The 23,349-nt window shown below is 37.1% G+C and overlaps 1 protein-coding gene across 9 annotated transcripts in view; it reads left to right on the top strand.

Annotated features, from left to right (window-relative positions):
- Positions 1-23,349, top strand: part of WWOX (WW domain containing oxidoreductase) — a 536,552-nt gene that overhangs the window by 114,547 nt on the left and 398,656 nt on the right. For all 9 annotated transcript variants that reach the window (XM_069793395.1, XM_069793394.1, XM_069793400.1 and 6 more), the window contains exons 6-7: positions 4,764-4,852; positions 20,108-20,293. In XM_069793395.1, the coding sequence (XP_069649496.1) occupies positions 4,764-4,852; positions 20,108-20,293 (275 nt within the window). The remainder of the gene's footprint in view (positions 1-4,763; positions 4,853-20,107; positions 20,294-23,349) is intronic.

Below are 23,349 nucleotides of genomic sequence, written 5' to 3'. Positions count from 1 at the left end.
TGTATGAAACTGGAGCAGTCAGAAGTAATGGTGTCTGCTGAAAGATTCTTTATCATATGAATTTACTTTTAGTCATCTATTATTTATTTCAGCTATTTTATATGCCATTATAATAAATATTATGACAGAGAAAGCTTTTATGCTTCAACTTATTGTACTGCTCTTCACTTCCTTGCAATCCTTCAGGAAAATGTAGCTATGCTTTACCTATATTTAACGTAAATCATCACTTACATTTGAATGAAAAATTCACTATGAAAAAAGGCTCCTTCTTCAATACCAAGACACAAATGCACAATCATGTTTACTGCCAAACTACTCTACCATGCAGTGTTCATTTTTAAACAGTTTTTAAGCTGTAAAGTCAATACATTGCATATAGTGAAATTGCTTGCTTTCTGGATGTTTTCACTTTCTTGTTAGTTTCTGGCTCAATAAGCATTTTTCTAGCATGAGTGCAAAATATAACCAATTGCACTTAGGCATTTTTAATATTTTTGCTCCAATAGGGAGCAGCTTACATACAAAACTAAACAAACTGTTTTCTGGTGTTATTTAGAGTAATGAAACTTACCTGGAAATACTGATAAAATGGTTTTGGAACTGGGCATAAAATCGGGAAATACATGAGAAATTTTTTTCTTTGCACTTTTTAAGGTGTTACTGTGTTGTGTTTAAATGAGGACTTGTTAGGAACCAGAGAATGATCTGCCTTCAGCTGTTTCTTCAAAGGCAGGATGCTGCTGCCTAGACATTGTTAGCCTTGAACTGCTCTTTGGGCTTCGTGAAATGCAAATACTCCCCATCCTAAAAGTACTGTTTCAGTTGGTTGTAGCTGACCTTGTTTTCACCAGGTTAGAAGACAGCAGAAGCATATCCTCCTCTTGTGTCTGTTCTCCTTTTGGCCGGTTTGCGAAGCTGGTCTGAGTCTAGTTGTGAAAGTGGTTTTGGACACAGTTGGGACATTTGTCCCGGGGATCTGCAGCAAGGGCATCCGCTCATTTTGCACAGGCTCTCAACAGCGCCATGTAGTATTGATCCTGTGATTTAGAAGTGAGCTCTTTAAATTATTCTACACTCATGTTATTTAGTTTCCCCTTAAATGATGTAATTGAAAATATAGTAGAGGTATCATTAATATCTTTTGTTGATTTAATTTTTAAAGTTCTGGAGTTTTCTGCCTTAGCGTGTTGATTTTACAATGTCAGTTTTAAGACTGCCTTCTGTATTTGGGAAAGTGACAAGTCCCATTTAAGATTTCACAGCATAAAATGAGGCATAATTCAGTACTGAAAATATGTGAAGTGAAATGGTGAGAGACATCACCATAATACAATTATGACACATTAGATCAGGATTTGCAGCATACCATTAACAATCAGTTCTGACTGTGGATTACAATTACAGTTATGATGCCTTTTAGCAAAAGTGGGTTTTAGTTTTATTTTTTATTAAAAAAACATGTCTTCTTTTTCTATAAATACCACAATATGTGCTACCTAGGCTGATAGGGAAAGAGGAAAAACATTATAACAAAGGTAATACTGAGCTACTGTAAGAAAACAAAAAAACCTTCTACTTGTCATTGATTGGAGGTATCCTTCCATTATTAAGAACATACCTTGCAATTGTATTGCCTTATTCATAGGGTTTTTTTAAAGAAAGTGTGACATAGAAGTAAGAATGGGAAAATTTGGAATGAAAATGATTTGATACTAAAGGCTTAGCATTTCACATTCTTAAACTATAGTAGGAATTGATGGTCTACAAAATACCTCTGTGGAATGAGAGGTGCTTGAATGTCAGTTGACAAGGGAGAACCTGAAACAGAAAAGTTGGGGAGCTTGCCTAAGCTCATGGTATGTAAACTGATTCCTTCCCCAATTACTGTTTGGAGAAAATACTCATGCTTGTCTTTTTGCATGCCTTCGGAAGCTGAGGTGGTGAGTTTTGATCTGAGTGCTTTGGATGTCACATGCTCCAGTTTTTTCCTATGAGGAAAACAGAGCAAAAGGGTGTCTGTGCTCAGTATGTACCTTGTGTATATATGAAGGAAATACAGACTGTTACCATCAGATTTTTAAAAAGAAAAAGCAGGGAGAAAGTTGAAAAAAAATTTCATTTTGCTATTTGCCTTTGCTGACCTATTCAGTGGAAAAAATTCCTAAACCCATCCTTTTTTTCCTTCTCCATTTTTCCTTTTTCAGGTCATTTTATATACAGTTTCCTGAATTTCTTAACAAATGTTTTCTTTGTCTTTTTTTCTAACTGTATGTGGATCAAAGCTAAAAGAAAAAAAGGTGAAGTGAACAAAATGGAGTTTGAATAGAAAGGTGGTCTCATTTCATTGATGGAACTGGTACAGAAGAAACATAATTACAGTTCACATTTGCTGTCTGATCGTCAACCATTTATCACTTTCAATAATTTATTTATGATTTTTAAATTTCTGATTTTTAAATTTTCAGTATACTAATCCACAAGTCCAGGCCAGTCTTAGTCTGTTTAATTTCTAAATCTGAAAGTATTTTGGAGGCATCATACTTTTTTTTTCTTTTGGACTTGAAATACACAGAAACCTCTCTTCTATTCTTGGAATCAGTTGCAGAAGTCACTAACAAGTGACACCAAGAGGAAAATCATTACCTGGGTAATATGATGTGGACTTGAATCTGTGTCCCCAGGAGGACAGTAGCAAACAGCTTGTGGTATAGTCTGTTGGACCACTTGATTATTGTTTTTTGTTACTCCCTTTATGTCCTGTATATGTAGCATTATTGTCCTTTGACCCGTGGAAGCAACAGGAGAATGTTTCAACTGAGGAAAGCAGAAGCAAAATAAACCCAGCTATGCCCACTACTTCTCTATTAAGTAAACAGCTTCGAGCTGCAAAGTTGAAGAGAAGTTGTTATGGAACTCTATTGCATAATGCAAGGCAGCAAGTCTTTCTAAGTTTCTGACCATCACACAGGAGAAAGTATTTACCCAGTGGGGCAAAATGAATTCCAGAATGATGTGCATCTTGTGAGGGTAAAAAACCTCTTCGTAACAAAGCTTGGTTTAGCATTTTCAGACTCCATCAATTGATACTTCCTATGGGAACTGAACCTGTCGAAATTTTAGTTGTATTTATTTTGCTGACCTGATAAGTCTGACTGGAGTGGGACAACAAGAATTTGAGTGACATTCTGTTTAAACCCAACCTGTAAGGTAATTGTAGCGGGCAGAATGGGTGCTAGCGAAATAGAAAACAGATGTAGGGAGAAAAGTACCAGAGGTAATGAAACACGGAGATCCGATGAATTGCTTGAACTTGGGAGACAATGGGAGCACTCTTCTTGGCTTCCTTCTGTGCTGACATGCACGCTGCTTCCTTTTTGTTCCGCCAGAAGTGCTCATTGTATGACCTTGTAATCGCAGTAGATCCCCCGTTGCCCCATGGTGCTATGCTCCTGTTGCCTCTCCACTCAAATGCTGCCTTTGATTGCATAGTACCACTGTTAGCTGCTCTATCTTTTTCTAACTCTTTCTTTTAACGGTGCTAATGTCCAGTCTGAACCATGACTGTTATATGTAGATGTAGGTAGCATGTTGGAATTACATGAAGTGTCCCTCTAATTTCCTTTTTGCTGAATAAACTAAGCAGAGTGGACTGAAAGTTGGCGTGTTTAGGTTTAGGGAGAGTATAGGGCTTTTGCCAGCCGCCTTCTATGTACCAGAGAGTTTATGTGGTCTTGGGCAGCACTGAGTCTAAAAGTGAGGGTGAGACAAATACACACGTTCTTAATTCCTTAGGGGATCTATGTGACTTACATGTCATGACAGTTGGTGTTTTGCAGTGGATCATAGATGTATTAAAGTGTAGCGTTTGTGGAAGAACTGAAGACAACTGTTGGATGTTGCGGTGCAGACACACGGCTGCAGTCAAATGAAAGGTAGTTCAGAACCGTGGCTTGCAAGAACCACAGCCCACTTGATTCTGTAATGACTTTCACTTTAGTGATTGCAATGAAAATAGACTTTTGGGTCATTTTGTTCTGAGATTTGGAGTGTGTTTCAAAAGGTCTGAGAACAGGGATCTTAAAGCTGAAAATATTTGTAAGAGTTGTTCTGGTGGTGCCTAAGGTTAGCATCTTTAGGTTAACCTGTCATTTTGTGGGATTGCATGTCATCTTCTAGGTGAAAAGTTGGTTTTAAGTACATACACAATTTCTTTAGAAGATATTATGCACTGGTAAACTCTTATTGTTCGGAAAACTGTGTAGGCTGATCAGTTGTTTTCTGTACTAATTTTATACTGTCTTTTGTATCACCTGCTATGAACAATAGATTGTTTTGGATTAATATGTGCAAGTTTGAATTTAGCTGGTTTTATAGAGTATTTACTAAGTATTTTTCTATTGGTATGGTATGTAAAAAATACCATGCATTAAGAATAATACTTACTCTACTTTTTATTTCATGAGTTATATAAGTTTCACCAGCAAAATGGAAAAAAAGATACCATATTAACCTTAACACTACCTTGTGTCAATTCATTGTACTATATAAAGCTGTGTGTTACATAGCTTTATGTTTTTAGCAGAACCACTTTTGGCATGAAATGTTGCGGTCGTCCATTCTTTTTGATGATTTGTATTCACTTTGGGGTTATAATGTTAAACAAGGGAATCGGACAAGTTTCATAACACATTTACTGTAACATGATACTGTGAACTACACTTGTTGTTATTTATCTTTTTTTATATTTTCTCTTGTTCCAGCATAAAGCCAAGGTAGAAGCAATGACCTTAGACCTTGCTTCTCTTCAGAGTGTGCAGCACTTTGCTGAAGCATTCAAATCCAAGAATGTGTAAGTACTCAGAAAATTACATGTAATAATTTCTTGTTATTTTAATGTCTTTATCAGCTGAGCACAGTTGGCAGAATTCACCATAGATGGACTGATCAGCAACTACAGTTAGTGAATAATCTTTTCACAGGATTTCTTTTTAACGTAAATTAAAGATCATTTGTTTTCATCTGAAAAAAAAAAAATTACAGATCTCTTATTATTCCATGTGTAGCCCCAGCTTTAAAGGGGGCATTGATACCCCTGGGGCTATTGAAAAAGGCCAAAGCTGAACTGCATAAAAAGCAGCTCAGGCAAATTTTATCAGTTTTGCAGTGGTTTGGAAGAGGTCAGGGATGAGCAGTTAGTGCACTCCTTGCCTTACTTTCTTTTCTAACCTTCTCTCTCTCTCTTTTTATTTTTAAAGCATTAAAAAAAATAGCCCTATGAGCCGGACAGCTCCATTTTCCAGATCTGTGTCTGGAATAGTCCATAATTACAAAAAAATAGGGGGAGAGGGGATGATAATGACATCAGTGATGATAATGACTTAACAATAGACAAATTTATATGGAGATAATAAGGTTAGCTTCCAAATGGTTTGTTTAATTTAGCTTGAACAGAACAATGAATCTCTAAATGGAAGAAATTATTTGAAATCTTTAAGTGCCAACTCTTGACAATAAGTTCTACACTTTGTGCTTTTATCCACAGTTTGACCCATTGATTGTTGTGAGTATTCAAACTTGGGTTTTTTTTCTGCAAATATTTCTGTAACACATATACATCTTACTGTACTTCTCAAGAGAATATGGCCTCTTAGACAGCTTTCAAAATATATTGTCGTAGGGAAAATATATAACAAAGAATGCTTTTTCACTTTTGAAATATTGCCAAAGCTAAATCTCACATGGATAGACAGATGACATTTTAGTACTTATAGGTCTTTTAGATTCAAAGAATTGTCAAAACTGACTTCTAACACAAGTTCCTTTACTGCCAAAATCCTTGGTAACAATATTTTCTTATCATATATCATCTTCATATATTAAAACTTTCTTGAAATAGAAAGACAAAATCTGGCAGTATTGCTGTTTTAATACTAACTTGGTTTCATAATATAAGAACAGTAAGTGTTTTAATTTAGCTTCTTCATGCTTTTAATATGCTACATTTCTTTAAAAACTATATGGTACAGTGAAAAGATAAAACCACCCTTCTTCCAAATGCAGCTCTTAACTTGATTTGTGTGTTGCAGATCAGATCATGGTCATCCTAGCTAGTCCGTTTGGTATGCATGTTTATAAATCCTTAGAAGTGAACATGCTTAAATCAATTTTTGCCAGAGAACTTAGAAAATGAGAAGACACAGAATCAGTAAAGATGTAGAATCAGTAAAACCTGTTTTACTTTTGTTGGCATACATTGTTTTACCAGCGTAGGTCTGTTAAGCTACGTTGTCAGTGATGGACAGGTTTTACTAATGTTTCAGTCTCATTTTATTTGGAAAAAATTTAGTAATAGACAGCATTTATAGCCTCTGCCTTGCCTTCAGATATTTCTGTCTTGAATCTGTGCTCAGATGTGTGTGCATCTGGCAGGACTACTCCAAGAATTATAGGAAAGTCTAAGGTCTGTATCTGTTGTGAGACTTGTGGGGTTTTGACCAAAATGAATTTCCAGTTGTATTTTGTTTAAAGTCTGAGGCTGGATGGAAACCAGACCCCACACACTGCCTGTAGCAGTAGATCTTTTATCTGATACAGATACAGAAGAGTTACCTTGCAATCATCTGCACTGGCAGGAGAATGGGCTGGAAGACCTACTAGGTCTTTCTGGCTCTGATTTTTTGTGATTTAACTATGTCTGGATACGGTCAGAAAAGCAATTATATGGCAGTAGCATCTTATTACTACAATGCTAGGCCTATGTGTTTTCCAGCCCTAATGTACACTAACTACTTTTGTCTCTTCATTTGTTTGTTTTGCTGTAGTGTCCAGAGGCTTTTGTCAGATCAGTGATTCCTTTGCATTAGTAGCTTTATGAGCAATTGAAAGAAATTTTACAGGCTTCAGTGACAGACTGAGCCTTGTTCTTTATGCTTTGGCAAGTCTGTTAGCTGGTGGCCTAACTTTCTTAAAAGGCTTTGATATCCCTGATTTCATGCACCTGTAGAAGACATACTGTGATACACTCTCCCTGGTTCCCCTGAGGTAGCTGTAAGTCCTCTTAATGAGCATAGGAAATATGTTATGAGTATAGAGTTTTCTTTCTTACAAAATCTCTTACAAATTCCTTAACAATAAAGTAGTAGGAAAAGCAAATAAAGTGATTGGGTTTTGTTCTAAACAAAACTATCGTTTGAGTTCTGAGTTTTATAGATCTTGGTTTCTGGGAAAAAACTACAATAATTTTAAAATGTGAAGGAGAAATGTTATATGAACATACACATTTTAATAAAGATCTGTGTTCTTATTTCTCACAACATGTAATGTGAAGAGGCCTTTAGTATTCAGTGGTGAACATCTTAAATTTCTGGGTGCAGATAGTTTTATTGTCTGCTTAATTTCTCCAGTCCACTATTGCTTTCTGGGACACTTTGGTATTCTACAGAATGTTTTGGTCTTGGTGACACCTGATAACTAATATCTGAACATATAACAATATAACTATAACTAATAACTGAAAATTTATAAAATAGAGAATAGATTTCCTTGTCTTTTGAAATTCTGCTTTTCTGGGACACTTTGTGGCTCTTGGTACTATTTTTTGTCAGCAGATATAAGGGTGTATTCAATAGTCACATCACAGCCTGGGAGCCTGTTCTTCCCTGGTTGATAGCTATTGGAAAAGAGTCTTCAAGGACTCTGTTTCACAGATTTCTTCCTGGATGAGAAAACTAAAATGGAACTACTCCAGAAAAAGGATCCCTAAATTTCAGTGAGTTAAACCATCAAAACCTATTGCGGCTGGGGAAGGTAGTGGTGGTGGGATTGCAGGGAGCAGAGGGAAGATTGCTGAGATTGTAAATCTCCTGCCTTAATAGAATAACTTGTAGAGGAAAAAAAAATGCCTTCTTGAATGTGCTTGAGAATCTGAGAGATTGTGGAAACTACGTGAAGAATGAAGAAATGTCATCCTCTGCTCAGCAGGAATTTAACAGGGGCTGGTTGCATACAGAAAACAAATGATGCAACAGAGGGAGCGTTGAGAAAAAACATAAATAATAAATGGGAGGAAAGAGTTACTCTGAAAAGAAACATTTAATATAAATTGGAGTAGTACTTAAGAGCTAAGAAGGCTTCCTTGTTTGAAAGCAAAAATCAGATGATTCATCTTCAAGTTATCATGCTTCTGAGATTTGACAGGAATCTTTTATTCCTGTTTGGATTTGTTAGGTGTTGCAGCCTTGTTCACAGATAAAATTTGGGCTCAAGAGTATATAAACACTGGTAAATTATGCTGTATTCCTAGAAATATATTCTAGAAAATCCTTCAACCTCACAGAAAAAAAAATTTTTTTTTGTTTGCATTATCTGTACTCTAGAGTTGATACAGCTGTTTCTCTTTCTGAGACTTTTTTTATCCATGCAGTGTCAAATAAAGCTCTGGGGGAGAAGGGTTTTGTAGATTATTTTAGATCCTGCAGTAGTGTGATCGTAGCGGAATATAAACTTCCCTTATGTGCAGGACAGTGCTCTCCAGTTTTTCTTGCACTCACAGTTACAAAGATTCTGTGGGCAGAATAAGCTAAACGCGGTAACTTAGTTGGATCTCCCAAAGTCATCGTTGGGGGAAGACAGAATAAAGCAATATTGCTGTTCAATGTTTGATCTACCTCTTATTTCATTGTAGTACAAACTGAACACAATGTGACTAATGCATAAAATGGAAGTCTAAATTGGTAAAAGAGATGGCTGAAGGATTTACAGAACAAATTCTTCAGAGAGCACCAGTTCATTATGTTACAGTAACGGTGACTAATTTTAGACTCTCTTATAGTTTGAACTGCAATGCTGTTATTTCTGTGGTTTGTTTGTTTATTTATTTATTTATTTATTTATTTATTTAACTGTGATTTCTGGCTATCTTTTAGTATTCCTGGCTTGTTATCTGGAGATAGATTCCTCACTGGATATTTTCAGCAGAAGTGAATGACCTCCACCTTCCTTCCATGTGAAGACAGTGCTATGGTTAGGATGAGAGTAGGAAAAGAGGTCTCAGTGCACCTAAATGGCTAGATTTGTTCAAGTTACTTCTTTTATCTGTATCTAGTCTTTCCCCTCTGCTAGTTTCCAGCTCAGGCAGTTGATTGAATGCCTCTGTTATGGAAAATCAAATAAGTGATCTGTTTATAATAATGTTCTGGGCTAAGATGGATTTGGCATTAGCTGATTTTTGTGCAGTTGGAAGAGGCAGACCAACCAATCTTTCATATTAGGCTTCTGGAACTAAAAAACACTGAATTGAATCTCCTCTTCATTGAGTGGGCACAATGTGAGGAATTATGGTTGGTATTAATCCACTTTATAGACAAAATGACTGCCCTCCTGTGATTGTATGCAACGTAGCATTTAAATTTAGTCAGCGTCAGTGTTTGATAGTTCAGAGTCTCTAGGATTTGGTATTTGTGTCGGAGTGTGGATTTGTGGATGTGATACTTTGGTATCTGTTTCCCAGTTTAATCATCACATATTTGACTAAAACCTGCATACTTTAATTGGGGGACAGCACTAATGTTTCAGTTCTAAAATTTCCAAGATAGCTACCTGTTGTCAATATTTACAGTCATGATATCATGGCATTTGCCTGATCCTTAGCATAAGAACACTTCCATGATCAAAACAGTTAGCAGGCAGAAGTGAGCAGTAAAGTTACAGATGAAATTTTATGTGCATCTTTAGTTTTGAGTGGTTCATAGCGCCACTTGGTTTGAATTAAAGTTATCTTCAGCCAAACAGTAAGACATCAATTTAATGTTCTCAATGTTTGAGGAAAAAAAATGAAATTATCCTGAAAAATCTTGAATTACTTCAAAGATATAAAATAAGGTTTGCCAACAGCTACTGCTTAGAATTCTCTGAATTGGTAGCAGCAATTCAAAATTATGCAGGACTTCCATATGTAAATTTTCACTGCAGTTACTTTCCTATACTTTAAAATAGGAATTTTTTTGTGGTAAGAGTTGGCATATGCTAACAGTTTATTCACTTATGCTGTGTGTAGAAATATGGAGAAGACAGCAGTTATGAATTATGATTCTCCATTTGGAACTTTAGTCTCTTCTTATTTCCCTAACCAGACCCAAAATGGAGAGGGCCAGATTTTCAGCTGGCCTCCTTAACTGAGGCCTCAAACTCTATGAGTACATTCATTTTTCATGCTGCAAGCAGAAGCGCTCTGAAACCTTGTGGGTGCAATTAAGATTTCAGAGCCTGCTGAAAATTCACTCCAGAATACTGTTTTTCTGCATTTTCGTGCATTATAACTGACTCATTGCAGGTGTGTTAATTTGTTGTGTTTTTTTTTTAATTCCAATTAATTTAACCACAATTAAATCATAGACAATGTATGATAAATTCTATTCATACATATAAATATAGAGGTAAAAATGGGATCTGTTTAGCAAGTTGTTGCATACATAACTTAAAAGATCCAGAAAAAATGAATATATGATTTAAATGAATTATTAGTGATTCCATTATGCCAATATGCTTAATGGTTCTGGAGTAGATGTATCTCTGTCAGAGATGATTGTTGCCACTAAGTATTGTCTTTCAAAATTTGAACATATTTTCTAACACCTTACAAATCTGTTAACTCTTTGCCATTTATAAGAATACTTTTTCTGAATTAAAACTAGTAACAGTTGAGCTATTATATTTGTCTTCCTATCTTAGAATACAGTTGCTGTTCTAACAGTGCCACTGAGGCACAAACTTCTGGACAACATTGTACATTTTGAAATATCAAGAAATATCCACATTTAATTAAGTATTGAAACATGCATAGTTCAGAAGTTACTGTTGCAGACAGCACATATCTTAAATTTAAATAAGATCAAAGGCTGACTGCATTTGAAACATACATAATAATATTAGGGTGAAACTTACTTTTTCTCTTTGTGGTGGTACTGTGCCTTATTAAAGCCTAGGAATTGGCTTTCTGCATAATTTTTTTTCTCTTTTTTTTTTCTTTTTCTTTTTTCTTCTGTTTTTAAGCTCTCATACACAATTACCCCATTGTGGTGGCATGTGTCAAGTCATGTGGATCCAAAAACTGTTTCCAGTATTTTTTAAATTAAAAATCTCTCAAGCTTAACCCCTCCCCGCTTTTACTGGAGGCAGAGATCATGACATTTTCACCAGATCACCTTTCGCTTCATGTGCTGTACTGTGGAAATATCTCCTGCCTCAGAACATTTTTTTTTTTTTTAAAAGAAAAAGTCCATATTAAAATAAACATAGGATTGACATTTCACCATAACTTTACATATAGTGGCATCCGCAAAAATATTGAGTGTCTTTACGTATTACTAACAGAAAGATTTTGTTAGGTGTTTGTTACATAGTTTTATGACTATTAACGGTGCTGTCTAAAATTTGCGAACGTGCCACTTGTCTTTGGGCACTTTGCACTCTTTTCACTGTAACCTAACGAAGAAACCTTGATAACCCTCCAGTGGCTTTCTGCTCAGCACACTGGTTGTTCTGGTTCCCATTTTGAGCCATGTGTCTATGCCTAAGTCTAAGTTGAGTCTAAGATGGCTCATAAAGTCTTGGGGTCCTGTCTTCCTAAAAACTTTCCACAAGATACACCAGCTGCGAAGGCTATTTTGAGTATCTAAGAAAGTAAAATATGTATGACAATATGCCTGATTAAAATGTATTCTGTTGCAAATAAAACAAGGATTTTGCATCATTATAGCCTAATGGGTTTTAAGAAGATCTGTGTGCTTAATTGATGCTGTCTTCTAAAGATTCTGAAATATAAGGCAAGAGTAGCTATTTAATTACATACAGATTAAAATGTATTTAGTCTATTTAGTTAAAGGTTTTCTATGGGAGATAGCTAAAACACAGGAAGGCAGAGTCTTCTGGCACTTGGGTATGGAAGCCTTACTGTTGACATTAGACAGGCCATGCATATACCACATGTGTCTTAATCTTAGAATCCAAAAATTTGCATTATAGTCTGAAAAGGTTGTATTTCTTCATTAGCTGTTCCCAAGGCACCAAAAATCCCAGAGGATGTCAAAGTACATTAATTTTTATCACAACATGGAATCTTTCAGGTCTGAATGGCAGCATGCAGCTGCTAGGGGCTTTCTGAACTCTATTACAGGTCTATATATCTCTAGGCAAAACAGAGGAAGGAGTTGTCATTGGCAAGTGAAATGTTCAAAGTGCATGAAGTGTTTTATTGTTTGAATGATCAACCGTGGTCCCCCAAAAAATTTCCAAGGAGTTAGCTGTTTTCAATGGGAAATATCACGAATATGTAATAAAAGTAGTAATTGACCTTCCTCGTGAGTTGTAGCTTTCTTTTTTCTAACAAGTACTTACTGTGTACAAATGAAATTCATATATTTAGAAGTATGTGCTGAAACAACAAATCATTCCATGGTTATTGCAAAAATGAATATTCCTTTATAGCTGGCTTATGCTTGTTTGTAAGTGCTTGTGTATACACATAAATAATGATTTGCTCTTGGGATTTTGAACAAGATATATGTGTCCACTTTGAGGTAGCGAATGTCCTTAGGTGAGCTGCTGAATGAAAATTACCAGATTCCGGATATTTCCATTACTGCTGTCTCCTAAGTGTCAGGGAGATTGAAAACAAAACAAAACAAAATATCTTTGCAAGGCATGGCAAGGAATGGAACAGAGTGCTCCTCGTGTTGTGCCAGGGCTTGAGAAAAGGAAGAGGATGCAGAATGGAAATGCTGGAAGGTTGAATGGATATAGAAGTCACGTTGCAGAGCCCTATCCTATCCCTCTTCTACCCCAACCTGGCCCCAGGACTTTCAAAATCCACATGTATGGAGGTATTTTGAATCCCCAGGGATACAGAACTAGCAAAGATGCAACACTTTGAGAAAGGAAAATGTGGTTTCTTGGATGGATTTTGGTTTGAAATATGGCATTGGGGTGAGGGAAGAGCAGGACTGACCTGTGTTGTTAATATCAATACCCTGAGTACACTGTGTGCTGTCAGTCAGAGGAAATTTAAGGTTAGATTATAGCTATGGAAAAGGGAATTCAGAACTGTGGATAGTGGGACCCCAAAAGGTGAGAGAGTCCCTGGTATGAACCTAATGGAAGGAGGAAACACCACACACTTGTAAAATATAATTCTTCCTCCTTCTCCCTCTTGCCTTGTAGTTGTAAGTTAAAAAGCAAGTATGAATACTAATCTTGAGCTTCATTTTTAAGCAATAATTTGTTATCAAAAGAAAGTGTATTACTGATGTTATGATACCAAATAAGAAAAATGTAGATTAAAAAGTTCCTAATTTCTGTGATTTCTAGTATCATACACCATACCTGCAGTGTATAAATTAGCCAAGTGTGGGAGACAGGTCATGTCAACAAATTAAACCTCATCCCTGCTTTTCTTATTTTGTGTGTAGTGTTTGTGAAACTCATACAAGAGTGGAAGGAGAAATCCCAGCTTGGATCATTTTTGAGGGAAGGTGCTTTGGGCAGTGCAGGTTTTACTAAGGTCAGTTTGAGGTCAACATTACAAACGTTTAAAGTGTTAATGTTAAATGTTTAAAAACATTAGATGTTTAAATGTTTCTTGGTTTAATATTGGGTCTGCATGTCTCTTCAGAAGTTCAACTTCAAAATTTTCACAATAGTGGAAATTGCTTCTGTACCCTGTTAAGAGGAAAAGTAGGCCTCTCAAATTCTTCTATCCCCCTAGAGCTAAAGTGATAGAATTTTTCTTCAAAGGAAGGTAATTTACTAATTTCTGGAGGTGTAAGATGATGTGGGGTTTTTTTAGGTTTTTGGTTGTTTTTTTTTCCCCCTATATGTGTAAGAAAAGCTAATAAAGGAAAAACCAGGACTAATGGATGTTTTCTGTTTAGTTCTAAATCCGTTGAGACCTCTGTTCCTTCTCCAAACTTTTATGAAATTGTACACTGAAGATTTTATAGAGGTAATGCATAATGATTGAGAGATGGTTGACCTATATGGCAGTATGCAGATAATATATTATGAAGACATAGGGGCAGCTGCTCATAATAATTCCCATGTATTTGGTACAAAGAAAGAAGCAGAACAGTTTCAGTACACTCCCAGTAATCTCTTGGAACTGGGGCAGAAGTATTTGCTGATCAACAGTGTCAAATCCTGCAAAGAAATCCAGTAGGATGAATTTCAGAGAATTTTCCTTGCTTCTAGCAGGAGGTCATCCATCAGGGCTCCAAGTTCAGTGTTAGTGGCTTGCCTTAAAATGAAGCCTGTCTGACATGGATCCTCAATTCTTTTAGCTGACAGGTGGCAATAAAGGGTATTTTTGCTGACTTTTCAGTCAATATTTTTAGAAAAAGGGAAGTTAGGCATTAAGCATTCATTTCCAAAATTCATTGAGTTAAGCAGTGCGCTTTTTTGTTTCGTTTTGTTTTCATCAAACAAGTAAATATTTTTGGGTCAGTGTTAGATTATACATGGTTCTGAGATTTCCTGCTGCTGTCTGACTCTTAGTGATTTTCTTGTTGCTCAGTTTCCCATCAGTGCTGCTTGTAAAAATGAGAGGGATTTCTGGAGGTGATTGTTTAACTCACCCTTTTTCTGGAGAGCCATAAGCCTAGCCTGCGTGTTGGTTATTTCCTTTGTGAATATAGGCATTCCCTCACAGAAGGAAGCACCATTTTCTAACTTTCAGAGAAAGCAACATGGGTGTTCAGAGTTACGGGATGAAAAAGTTTGGTGGGCTGTGACTTTGCTTCTTTGTGGAAGAGAAGTCACAACTCTGCCTTCTTTACTGGCCGTGACATAGGTCTACAGTTGCTTATGGGACTTTGGGGATACGGCAAAGCCTTTTCTGTTGAATTTCTGTGTAATTCCAAACAGTGTGAACTTTTCAAACCACTTGAGAAGTGCCCCAGATGGTGTGACATTCTGCTTCATGGGAAGATTTGAAAGTATTCCCTTTGCATAATTTCTGGTTAACTATTTCATTACATTTGAAATGGGAGAACACCAAAGCCAAGAACTCTGTTGACATTTTGGTGGTGTTTGTTTAACCTCCTAGTGCACAGGCTACATTTGTTGAAAAATATTATTCTTACGTTTGCAAATCATCAGTAATTAATTCCCTTGGAAATACCTACTGCTGCACACAGCCAGCTTGGGAGGCTGCTGACAGATCATAGTTTTACATCAGGTGCTAACAAATTGATTATTAAATTTCATAACTAACTGATTTATAGCAACAGCTTAATTTCTGTATCTCTCTAATGTATTCACTTACTGTATTTTAAAATAGTGCAGAGCAGTTGGATTGCTTTGTTGCTCCTAATGGTGAATTGAGCACAGCTTTTAAGATCTGAATGACTTGCCCAGTGTGAGGGTTAGTAATGCATCACAGATTTGTGAAGTGCACAAGATATTAGATGGTTTTCAGCTGAGATATTCATAATTAAGAAAGTCCTTGTTATTTCTACATGCTTTTTAACTTTCACTAAATTGTAGCTACGCTTACCAGCATGGTGAGAGTTTTCTAGAATTGCTGTAGAGATTGCAGTTAAAGCAGCGTATTCGTGAGGCTCAGTCATGCTGTGAAGTAAGAAACAGTGATTACATGCTATGATGGAGCAGCTCATGTTCAAGTCCCAGTGCATACTTAAATTGTAATGGTAGACCACGTTAGCTCACTTGGTGTGATGTAAGTCACTGACTGAAGATATTTTAAGGAGATATGGGGGTAAATTTTCAAAACACTCTGCAAGGTTTTAACTATACAGTGTTTCCAGAATTATCAAATAGGTGTCATGGTTAGAAGGAGCAGCTTGGTAATGTCGATACCAGGAGTAAACACTAAAGAAAATTTTCCTTTGCTGCTGACGTTTTTTGTTGGCCTTAGCAGTGCCTTTGATGTAGAATTACAAACTACTTTAAACCGAGGAGGGGATTTTTTTTTTCCTTGGGCTCGGGAGGAAGCCTGATGTAGATCGCAGCAATGGTTTTAATGAACTTGTGAAATCAAGGTCGTAGTTCTGCTATCACTTAAAAATACTCCTGTCATAAAGCAAAGCTGTAGTGCCAGATGTGTGGTGTGAATTGTCATGTATCTTAAAAATTTTGTTCCTGCATAATGATAAGTTCAGTGATATAGAGCTCTGCACCATTGAGATTAGAATCTGTCATCTGTGGCTGAAATTCATAATTATATGGTGGCTGTTACATAGGTAATCTCATTCATTTCTTGGTGTGTAAATGTCCAGGTCACAAAAACTTAGAGGACAATTTTCAGTAATTGGACCTTCGTTAGCAGTCTGATGAGAGACACCGATAGCTTAATGGACATGGATCCAAATCCGAGGTGGTTCCTTCTGAGTGGAAACAAAGCATAACAGCAATATTTATTGATATAACCCTTTAGGTTTCTTTTCTCTGGTGTTTCTAGAGAAATCAGTTTTTAATGTTTTAAAACCACTAATGCTAATTAAAAATAAAGGAATTCTAGAAGGGAATGTGATACTACCTTTTCCTTATGATATTAGTTTAAAATGTCTCTGTATTTGTTTTTATATTTCTTCACAGATTTTTCTAATAGAATATTGTAAATACTTTTAACTTGATGGTCTCTTTAATTTTAATTACCTTTACTTTAAAAAATTAGAACAAAATGTTGTTTGAAAAATACAAATCTCATGAAAAGGACTGAAGCATAATTTTATTTCTTTTATAAAACCCAATTAAATGCCCTGACAATTTAAAAGTGACTTCATTTATTGTTTTATAATTCTAGAATCATCTTTTTAATTAATTGAGCTGATAGATTTAGGTATAGAGTGTGTATTTTGCCTCTGGTGGTTATTTTGTAATTAGTATTAATGAAGGATATTACAATTTGGTTAGGTGGAATATAGTTTGGGTTTGTATGTGAGTCCTTTCTGTCTTACTGTGGTCTGTTACTTCATAGTACATATGACAATTATCAAATAGAATTACGATCTTTTGCAGGGAGTGGCGATTATATTTTTTATATTACTGCTGTACTCATATGCTTTAGTTCTCATACAGGAGGCTCTTATACCAAAAATTACATCTATGTTGAAGAAACTTGTTCCTTTTTCCCAGCAGATCTACAAATCTGTAAATGAATTCTTGCTAGAGCTTTTCATAAACTTTCAGAAAAGATGATGAATCATCCAAAGTTTCCACACATGCACTCTCAAGCTTCATGAGGCTTTGTTTTCCTCTTGGCAGATGCATCTCAAACAGGCAAAATGAACTCGGGTTTAAAACATTTTGATAAAATATGCCTCAAAAGGTCGGGCACCTTTTAAAAAATATGATCCTGCATATCTTAGTAAATAGCCTGCTTGCGCTGTGTTTGAGTGAGGCTGCATGATGAAAAAAAGAACTGCCTTTTTTGCAAGTTGGTTTGAACAGAAAGAAAGAACCTTGCCTTTAAAAGGACAGTCCCCCTTTATCTTCAGTTTCTTTTGTGGGTGTAGTATGTCTGTGAAGATATTATGCGTATAAGTGTCACTGACCAAAAGGCAAATCAGAAATTCAGCACTTCAGAAAATGAGCTTCCCAAAGTACACAGATGTTTCATACTGCTTCTGAAGCTTTTTGTTAAAATTTTCCAAGTTGGCACAGGTACAGATATTAGATTGTTAACTTCTTATTAAAGCAGACTACATTGGTAACTTCCCAGCGGGCTTGAAGTTGAAATTTATTTTAATAAGGAAATACAGCCTACTGTTTATGTTGATGCTTATGCAGCTCTTTCAGCATTCACCTAAGGTGCATTTGATTCCCCAAGAAATGTTTTTTTAAAACCGGGCTATCAAAATCTGGGGTTTTCAAACATGCCTGAAGGAATCTAATTACTTAGGTTTGTTTGACAACCTGGGGCTTCATGTTTCACATTCTTTTCCAGAATTCCTTTTGCAGATGCTCAGAGTTGCAGTATATATGTCCTTCAAACATGCAGGAAAATGATCTGACCCTGGGTCTCCTGTCATGTTTTCTGTGTAGGGCTGTGAGGAAGTACTTGGAAAGAACAGAGGGCAAGCAGCTATTTTTCCTAGTTGTGTTTCATTTATTATCTTCAGAAATAGAGTGTATGTTGGGTGGTTGATTTTGTATCATGGGTTTTGGCCAATTGCAGTAAAGACATAATAGGCTGGAATGGGCTAAACAAAAAAATGTGACAGATCTTAATATTGTGGTGTTCGGACATCACAGGTATTAGTGCACAGTGAGTGCAGGAATGAAAAGTAGTTGTTTGGCCGTCATTATTTTGTGTGACCTTTCCTATTTAACTGTATCAGGGCCAGGGATGCCAGATGCAGGCTCTCAAGTATGAGGTTTTCAGCTCAGGTACTCTTGCTGAGGTCTGCTGCGTCAGGCTCTGACTCAAGGACACGAATACACTGTCGGTGCCAAGGTTTCCTTTGAGATGATACAGTCTAGCAAATGTAGATCCATCTGAGGTCCGAGAACCAGAGTCTTTGCTGTGTTTCATAAGGATTTAAAAAAAGACAAGAAAAAACAGAAAGGGTGTTTGTCCTTGATCTTGCTGTGGAGGTTGGGGAGGCTGCAGGGTGTGTAGCATCCTGAGATTACAGTGGAGACGTCAAGGAATTTGAAGTTTTCTGGACCTGATTTTTAAATGAGAGAGGTATGTGACAGTCTAGATTCTTTTCTAGCTTAGTTTGGTAGAATCTTACCCTTTGCAAAGCAAACTAGGAATGCTTCATTTCAAGTTCCTTCATCGTGGCATTTCTGTTTAAACTGGGTTAGCCGAGTTCAGGAGGAAGGATTCTGTCTCAAGGATCTCATATGTATTGTGTGCAGTTTTTCTACCAAAGATTACAGCTTCTGGAGGATGTTTTTATTTTCCAACTCAGTCTTTATCAACTTGTATTTTTTTTAACAGCATACTTCACAAGCTGCAGAAGTATAAAACGTGGAAATATGCCTTGTTGCATTGTGTCTTTATTTCTTAATCACTTTTCACGTTTTTCCTACCAATTGTGCTGGTGTCGTGAATAGATGTTTACCCCACATAAGAAAGTGATAGGAGTCGCTCCTCCCCTAGGAAAAGTTTCTTTTCTAAATGTTCCGAAAGAGACTGTTCCCTCATTAGCAATTGGGAGAACAGAGATAGTGTTGAGGTATTTCTGGTGACCTGCCCATGCATGTCAGCCATCCATCTGCTGATCACTATTGCTGTGAATGCTCAGGACATATGGACTTTGCTATGGTCCTGTTGGTTCTTGAGATGCAAAGCGTTACTACCATTCTACTCGGTATTTTTGAAGAAAGTGGAAAAGCTGCGTGGTGTTGCTCTGGTGGGCATCTTGAGACGACACGTTGTGGTGGGCTAATTTATTAAAGTAGATTCGGATAGTAAGAAACAAAAATTAAAGCAACACCTTCTTCTCCCTCCTCCCGCCCTGCCCCTTCCCCAGGCTCAACGTCGCTCCTTCATCCCCACTCCTCCTCCTCCTCCCCCCGCCCCGAGTGGCCCAGGAGGATGGGGAGTTGTGGTCAGTACACAACAGCCCCTCTCTGCCGCTCCTTCCTCCTCACAGGTCTCCTCTGCTGCAGCGCTGGGTCCTCTCCACAGGCGGCAGCCCTTCAGGATACGCCTGCCCCAGCGTGGGCTCTCCCCGGCCTGCAGGGAAACCCCCGCTCTGGCGCCTGGAGCACCTCCTCCCCTCCTCCTTCCCTCGCCGTGCTGCTCGTGCTGCTGTTTTCCACTTTTGCCCCTCAGTCCTCTCTGCCCTGTGGTGTTTTGCCTTTTCTTAAAGGCACCTTCCCAGAGGTGCCACCGACATGGCGGAGGGGCTCAGCTGTGCCCCGCGGTGGGGCCGCGGCGGAACCAGCTGGAACCGGCTGCGTCCGCCACAGGGCAGCTCCTTCCCACAGAAACCGCCCTCCAGCCGCGCCGCTGCCAAAGCCTTCACGCCTACACCCGGGATGCGCCTTGGCCCGGTTCACGCAGGAGCGTCGTTACATGTACGTCATTGAGATTTCTTTTTCCCCGATTCCGTTTTATTCAATACTTCTGATTCTTCAGGCCTCTTCACATCCTGATCTGCAATGCTGCCGTGTTTGGTGCTCCCTGGAGCTTGACGGAGGATGACCTGGAGTCCACCTTCCAGGTGAACCACTTGGGACATTTCTATCTTGTCCAGCTTCTGGAAGACGTTTTACGCCGGTCATCTCCTGCTAGGGTTGTGATGGTGTCCTCCGAATCACACAGGTCGGTGAATATTACCTTTGATTTAGCTGAAATCTTTACCCTAAACCGGTTGTGGCAGAACTGCAGAAGTTTTTGAAAATGAAAGGCCTTGCTCTAAAACATTTGTGTTTGAATAATCTTTTTTGAAATAGAAGCATTGCTAATGCCTGTGGATGTTACTGGATTTGGCTCTATTGCTGGATCAAGTGTGTTCTAGTTTTATAACAGTATGTAGGTATTTTTTGATCATTCTTTGTATGAATGCAGATTTTCACCGCATTTCAGACCACTCATTGATTTTGTGAGGAGATGGAATAATAATTGATTAAATCTGAATGGCATGACCTATATTGATTTGTCATTCAACAACTTCAACATCTTACCAAGAAGAATGTGCAGTTATTTTAGCAGGAGAAACAATGCAATTAAAAACTGCTAGATGAAATCCAATTGTTTTATAATGAGAAATTAGGGAATTCAATGCAGACATTAGCTGTATAATTGTAAAATGGGAAGTAGTGTAGTTAATACATATTAGAAATCTGGCCATGCCTCTTTTGGTGAATTTTTTTAATTAAAATGTTAGATGCTTGTCTTTTCTACTGCCAGGAGAAGTACAGTTGGCAAAAAAGACGTTGATGAGGTTTGCCTTATTTCAGACATGCTTGTGGTCTTTGTGTTAATAACTGAAAAGATGGATTTGATTTAAATGAAGTTCCTTGTGCAAAATGCATGCCCCAGTTCTAAATTTTAGTGGGCACAAACCACTTACTGCCTTCTGATTTAGTTAAGGGACTGCAGGATTAGACCTATAATGTCCAGCTTTAAACATTACTGTTGATTTCTATTTCACTTTTGGTCGTGTGTAACAGCTCTAGCAAACCAAAAGGAAGAATGTGTGAGTCCCCCCACCCCCCGCCTTCATATTTCTGAAATGTTTTAGTGACCCAGAATGAAGCTTATTTTTTTAATCATGTTTCCATAAAATGTAACCCCAGGGACCTGGTAGAGAGAGACCAGCCAAGGGTCGGGCTGAAACCTTTATCACTTCCAAACACAGGGGCTTATGGTATAAATGACACACTGCAGATAGATTTACTTTTACCATTTTAAATTTATGATGGCTGAAATGAAAGAAAGCAATAGAAAATGCCAGTAATAATCCTCCCTGGTGTTAAAAGACATGAAATGTCTAGTAATTAGGTGGTAACAAAATCTGGACATCCTTATCTTTGCAAATCACACCAGGTTTGTGAAAGCAAGTAGCAGAGTCCTGTTAGGAGTGAGGGAGGCTACTGCAGGGCAGGCAAGATAGCTCTAGAAATAAATCTGCCAACTCCAATCACTTGCCAGATGTGGAGGGCACAACGGGATACGTATAAATGAGCTGTTATTTAATGGGAGATTATGTTGAATTGTCAGCTGCTTGTTCCCCTTTGTAAGTTTGTATCTCTGATAGTATTTTAAATGACATCTTTGTTTTTCACTGTATTAAGTGCTATGTGTAACTAGAGCTCACATCTCTGGATATCTTTATCTGTATTTTTGAAAACATTTTTTAACGTGCTCATTGCTAACTCAGTAAGATCAGCCAAGGTTTATAGAAGCCCATCAAAAAATAAGTAACAGTCTATGTTTGAATAAAATAATAAATGCAACTAGTAAATTTCCCTTTTTCTAAGGGGTCCAATTAATGTATTATGGCAGATCTTAACACTTAAACCGATCATTGTAAATAACTGTGCTTCCCCGCCCAGTCTGTTTAATGGCAAGAAGTTGATGTAGGGAGTTAGTTTAGACATTAGGTATTATTGGGTAGTAGTACTTTCTGACCTACTTGAGAACTCTGGGCCTTAAACTATGTTGTAAAACAGAAGTGTTGGTATCTAATTACTTCCATAAACCTTGGCAGGATCTTTTAGCTGGAGTCAAGACCCCCTGTTAGGGGAAAAATAAAGTCCCATGTTTGCAGAAAATATTATACAAGACTGCTCCAAGGCAAAATATTTATTTGCCTCTCTGGTTCTTCGTTCATTTCTAGTTACTTCTCTGGATTCAGCACAAATGAATTCTGTTTAAATTAAGCTTTTGGGTACTTTAAGCACATCATATTAAAATCGGAATAATAAGTAGGTTGACTTTCCTTCTGTCTTTATTTCTGTGTTGTTAATTTGATTGTACAGCCCTTATCCTACTGAATTCAATGAGACTGCCGACATAAGTAAGATTGACTCACATAAGCACACTTGCAGGACTGGACTCAAAATATGCTACTGTATTTCCATTATACAGTATACACAAAGTATTTTATTTGTAGGTTATTTTTGGTGTCATAAATGATTACTTGAGGAATGAATATAGGAAATTCCTCCCAGAATAGTCCTGTTAATTTCAGAAATGTATTTTATCTAACCAAAAATTATGAAAGAGAAATTTTGGTGTTGAAATTGTACGGCTAATTCTGCAAGATACAGAACATCCTGGATTCCTCTTGAGTTCAAATACCGCAGTTGCTTTTCTCTGACTGTATTATAATTCTGCTCACAGAATGAATGTAGAAATTCCAGCTGATCTCTTCATTTCTGGGCATGAGATGCAAAATTAGTAAAGATATTTTAAAACATTTTTCTAGTGTGTACTATAATTATGTTTATCCCTGTTCTCCCCAGCTGATTCTGAAAACTCTGAGTATTAAAAAGAGCTTGCTAAATCCTTTTTATTTTTAGTAGCAATTCTGAATGAAACATAGATCTGTAACTAAATGTAGTATTATTTTTTAATATTAAGATATACCAGTAAATTGATAAATCAAATTGTAAGAATTGGGGGAAAATGCTATATGGAAACTTCCTTTTCTTCATCTACATGTCTTTAGAACATTCACTACTTTGTTATTAAAAAAAAAAAAAAAGGAAAGAAACAAACAGCTGGTGTTTAATGACTCTGTCAGACCCAATTAAAAAACATCAACTAGTTACTTTGATTTGTGTTCAGCCATGCCATGGGTATACTTAAAAACATTATACTCTGCCAGAACTCATTTTGGCTTTGTTTACATTTATCTTTTAAACATATAA

Source organism: Haliaeetus albicilla, chromosome 10 (genome assembly GCF_947461875.1).
Source record: "Haliaeetus albicilla chromosome 10, bHalAlb1.1, whole genome shotgun sequence".
Lineage (NCBI taxonomy): Eukaryota > Metazoa > Chordata > Aves > Accipitriformes > Accipitridae > Haliaeetus > Haliaeetus albicilla.
This window is presented reverse-complemented; position numbering and strand designations above follow the sequence as displayed.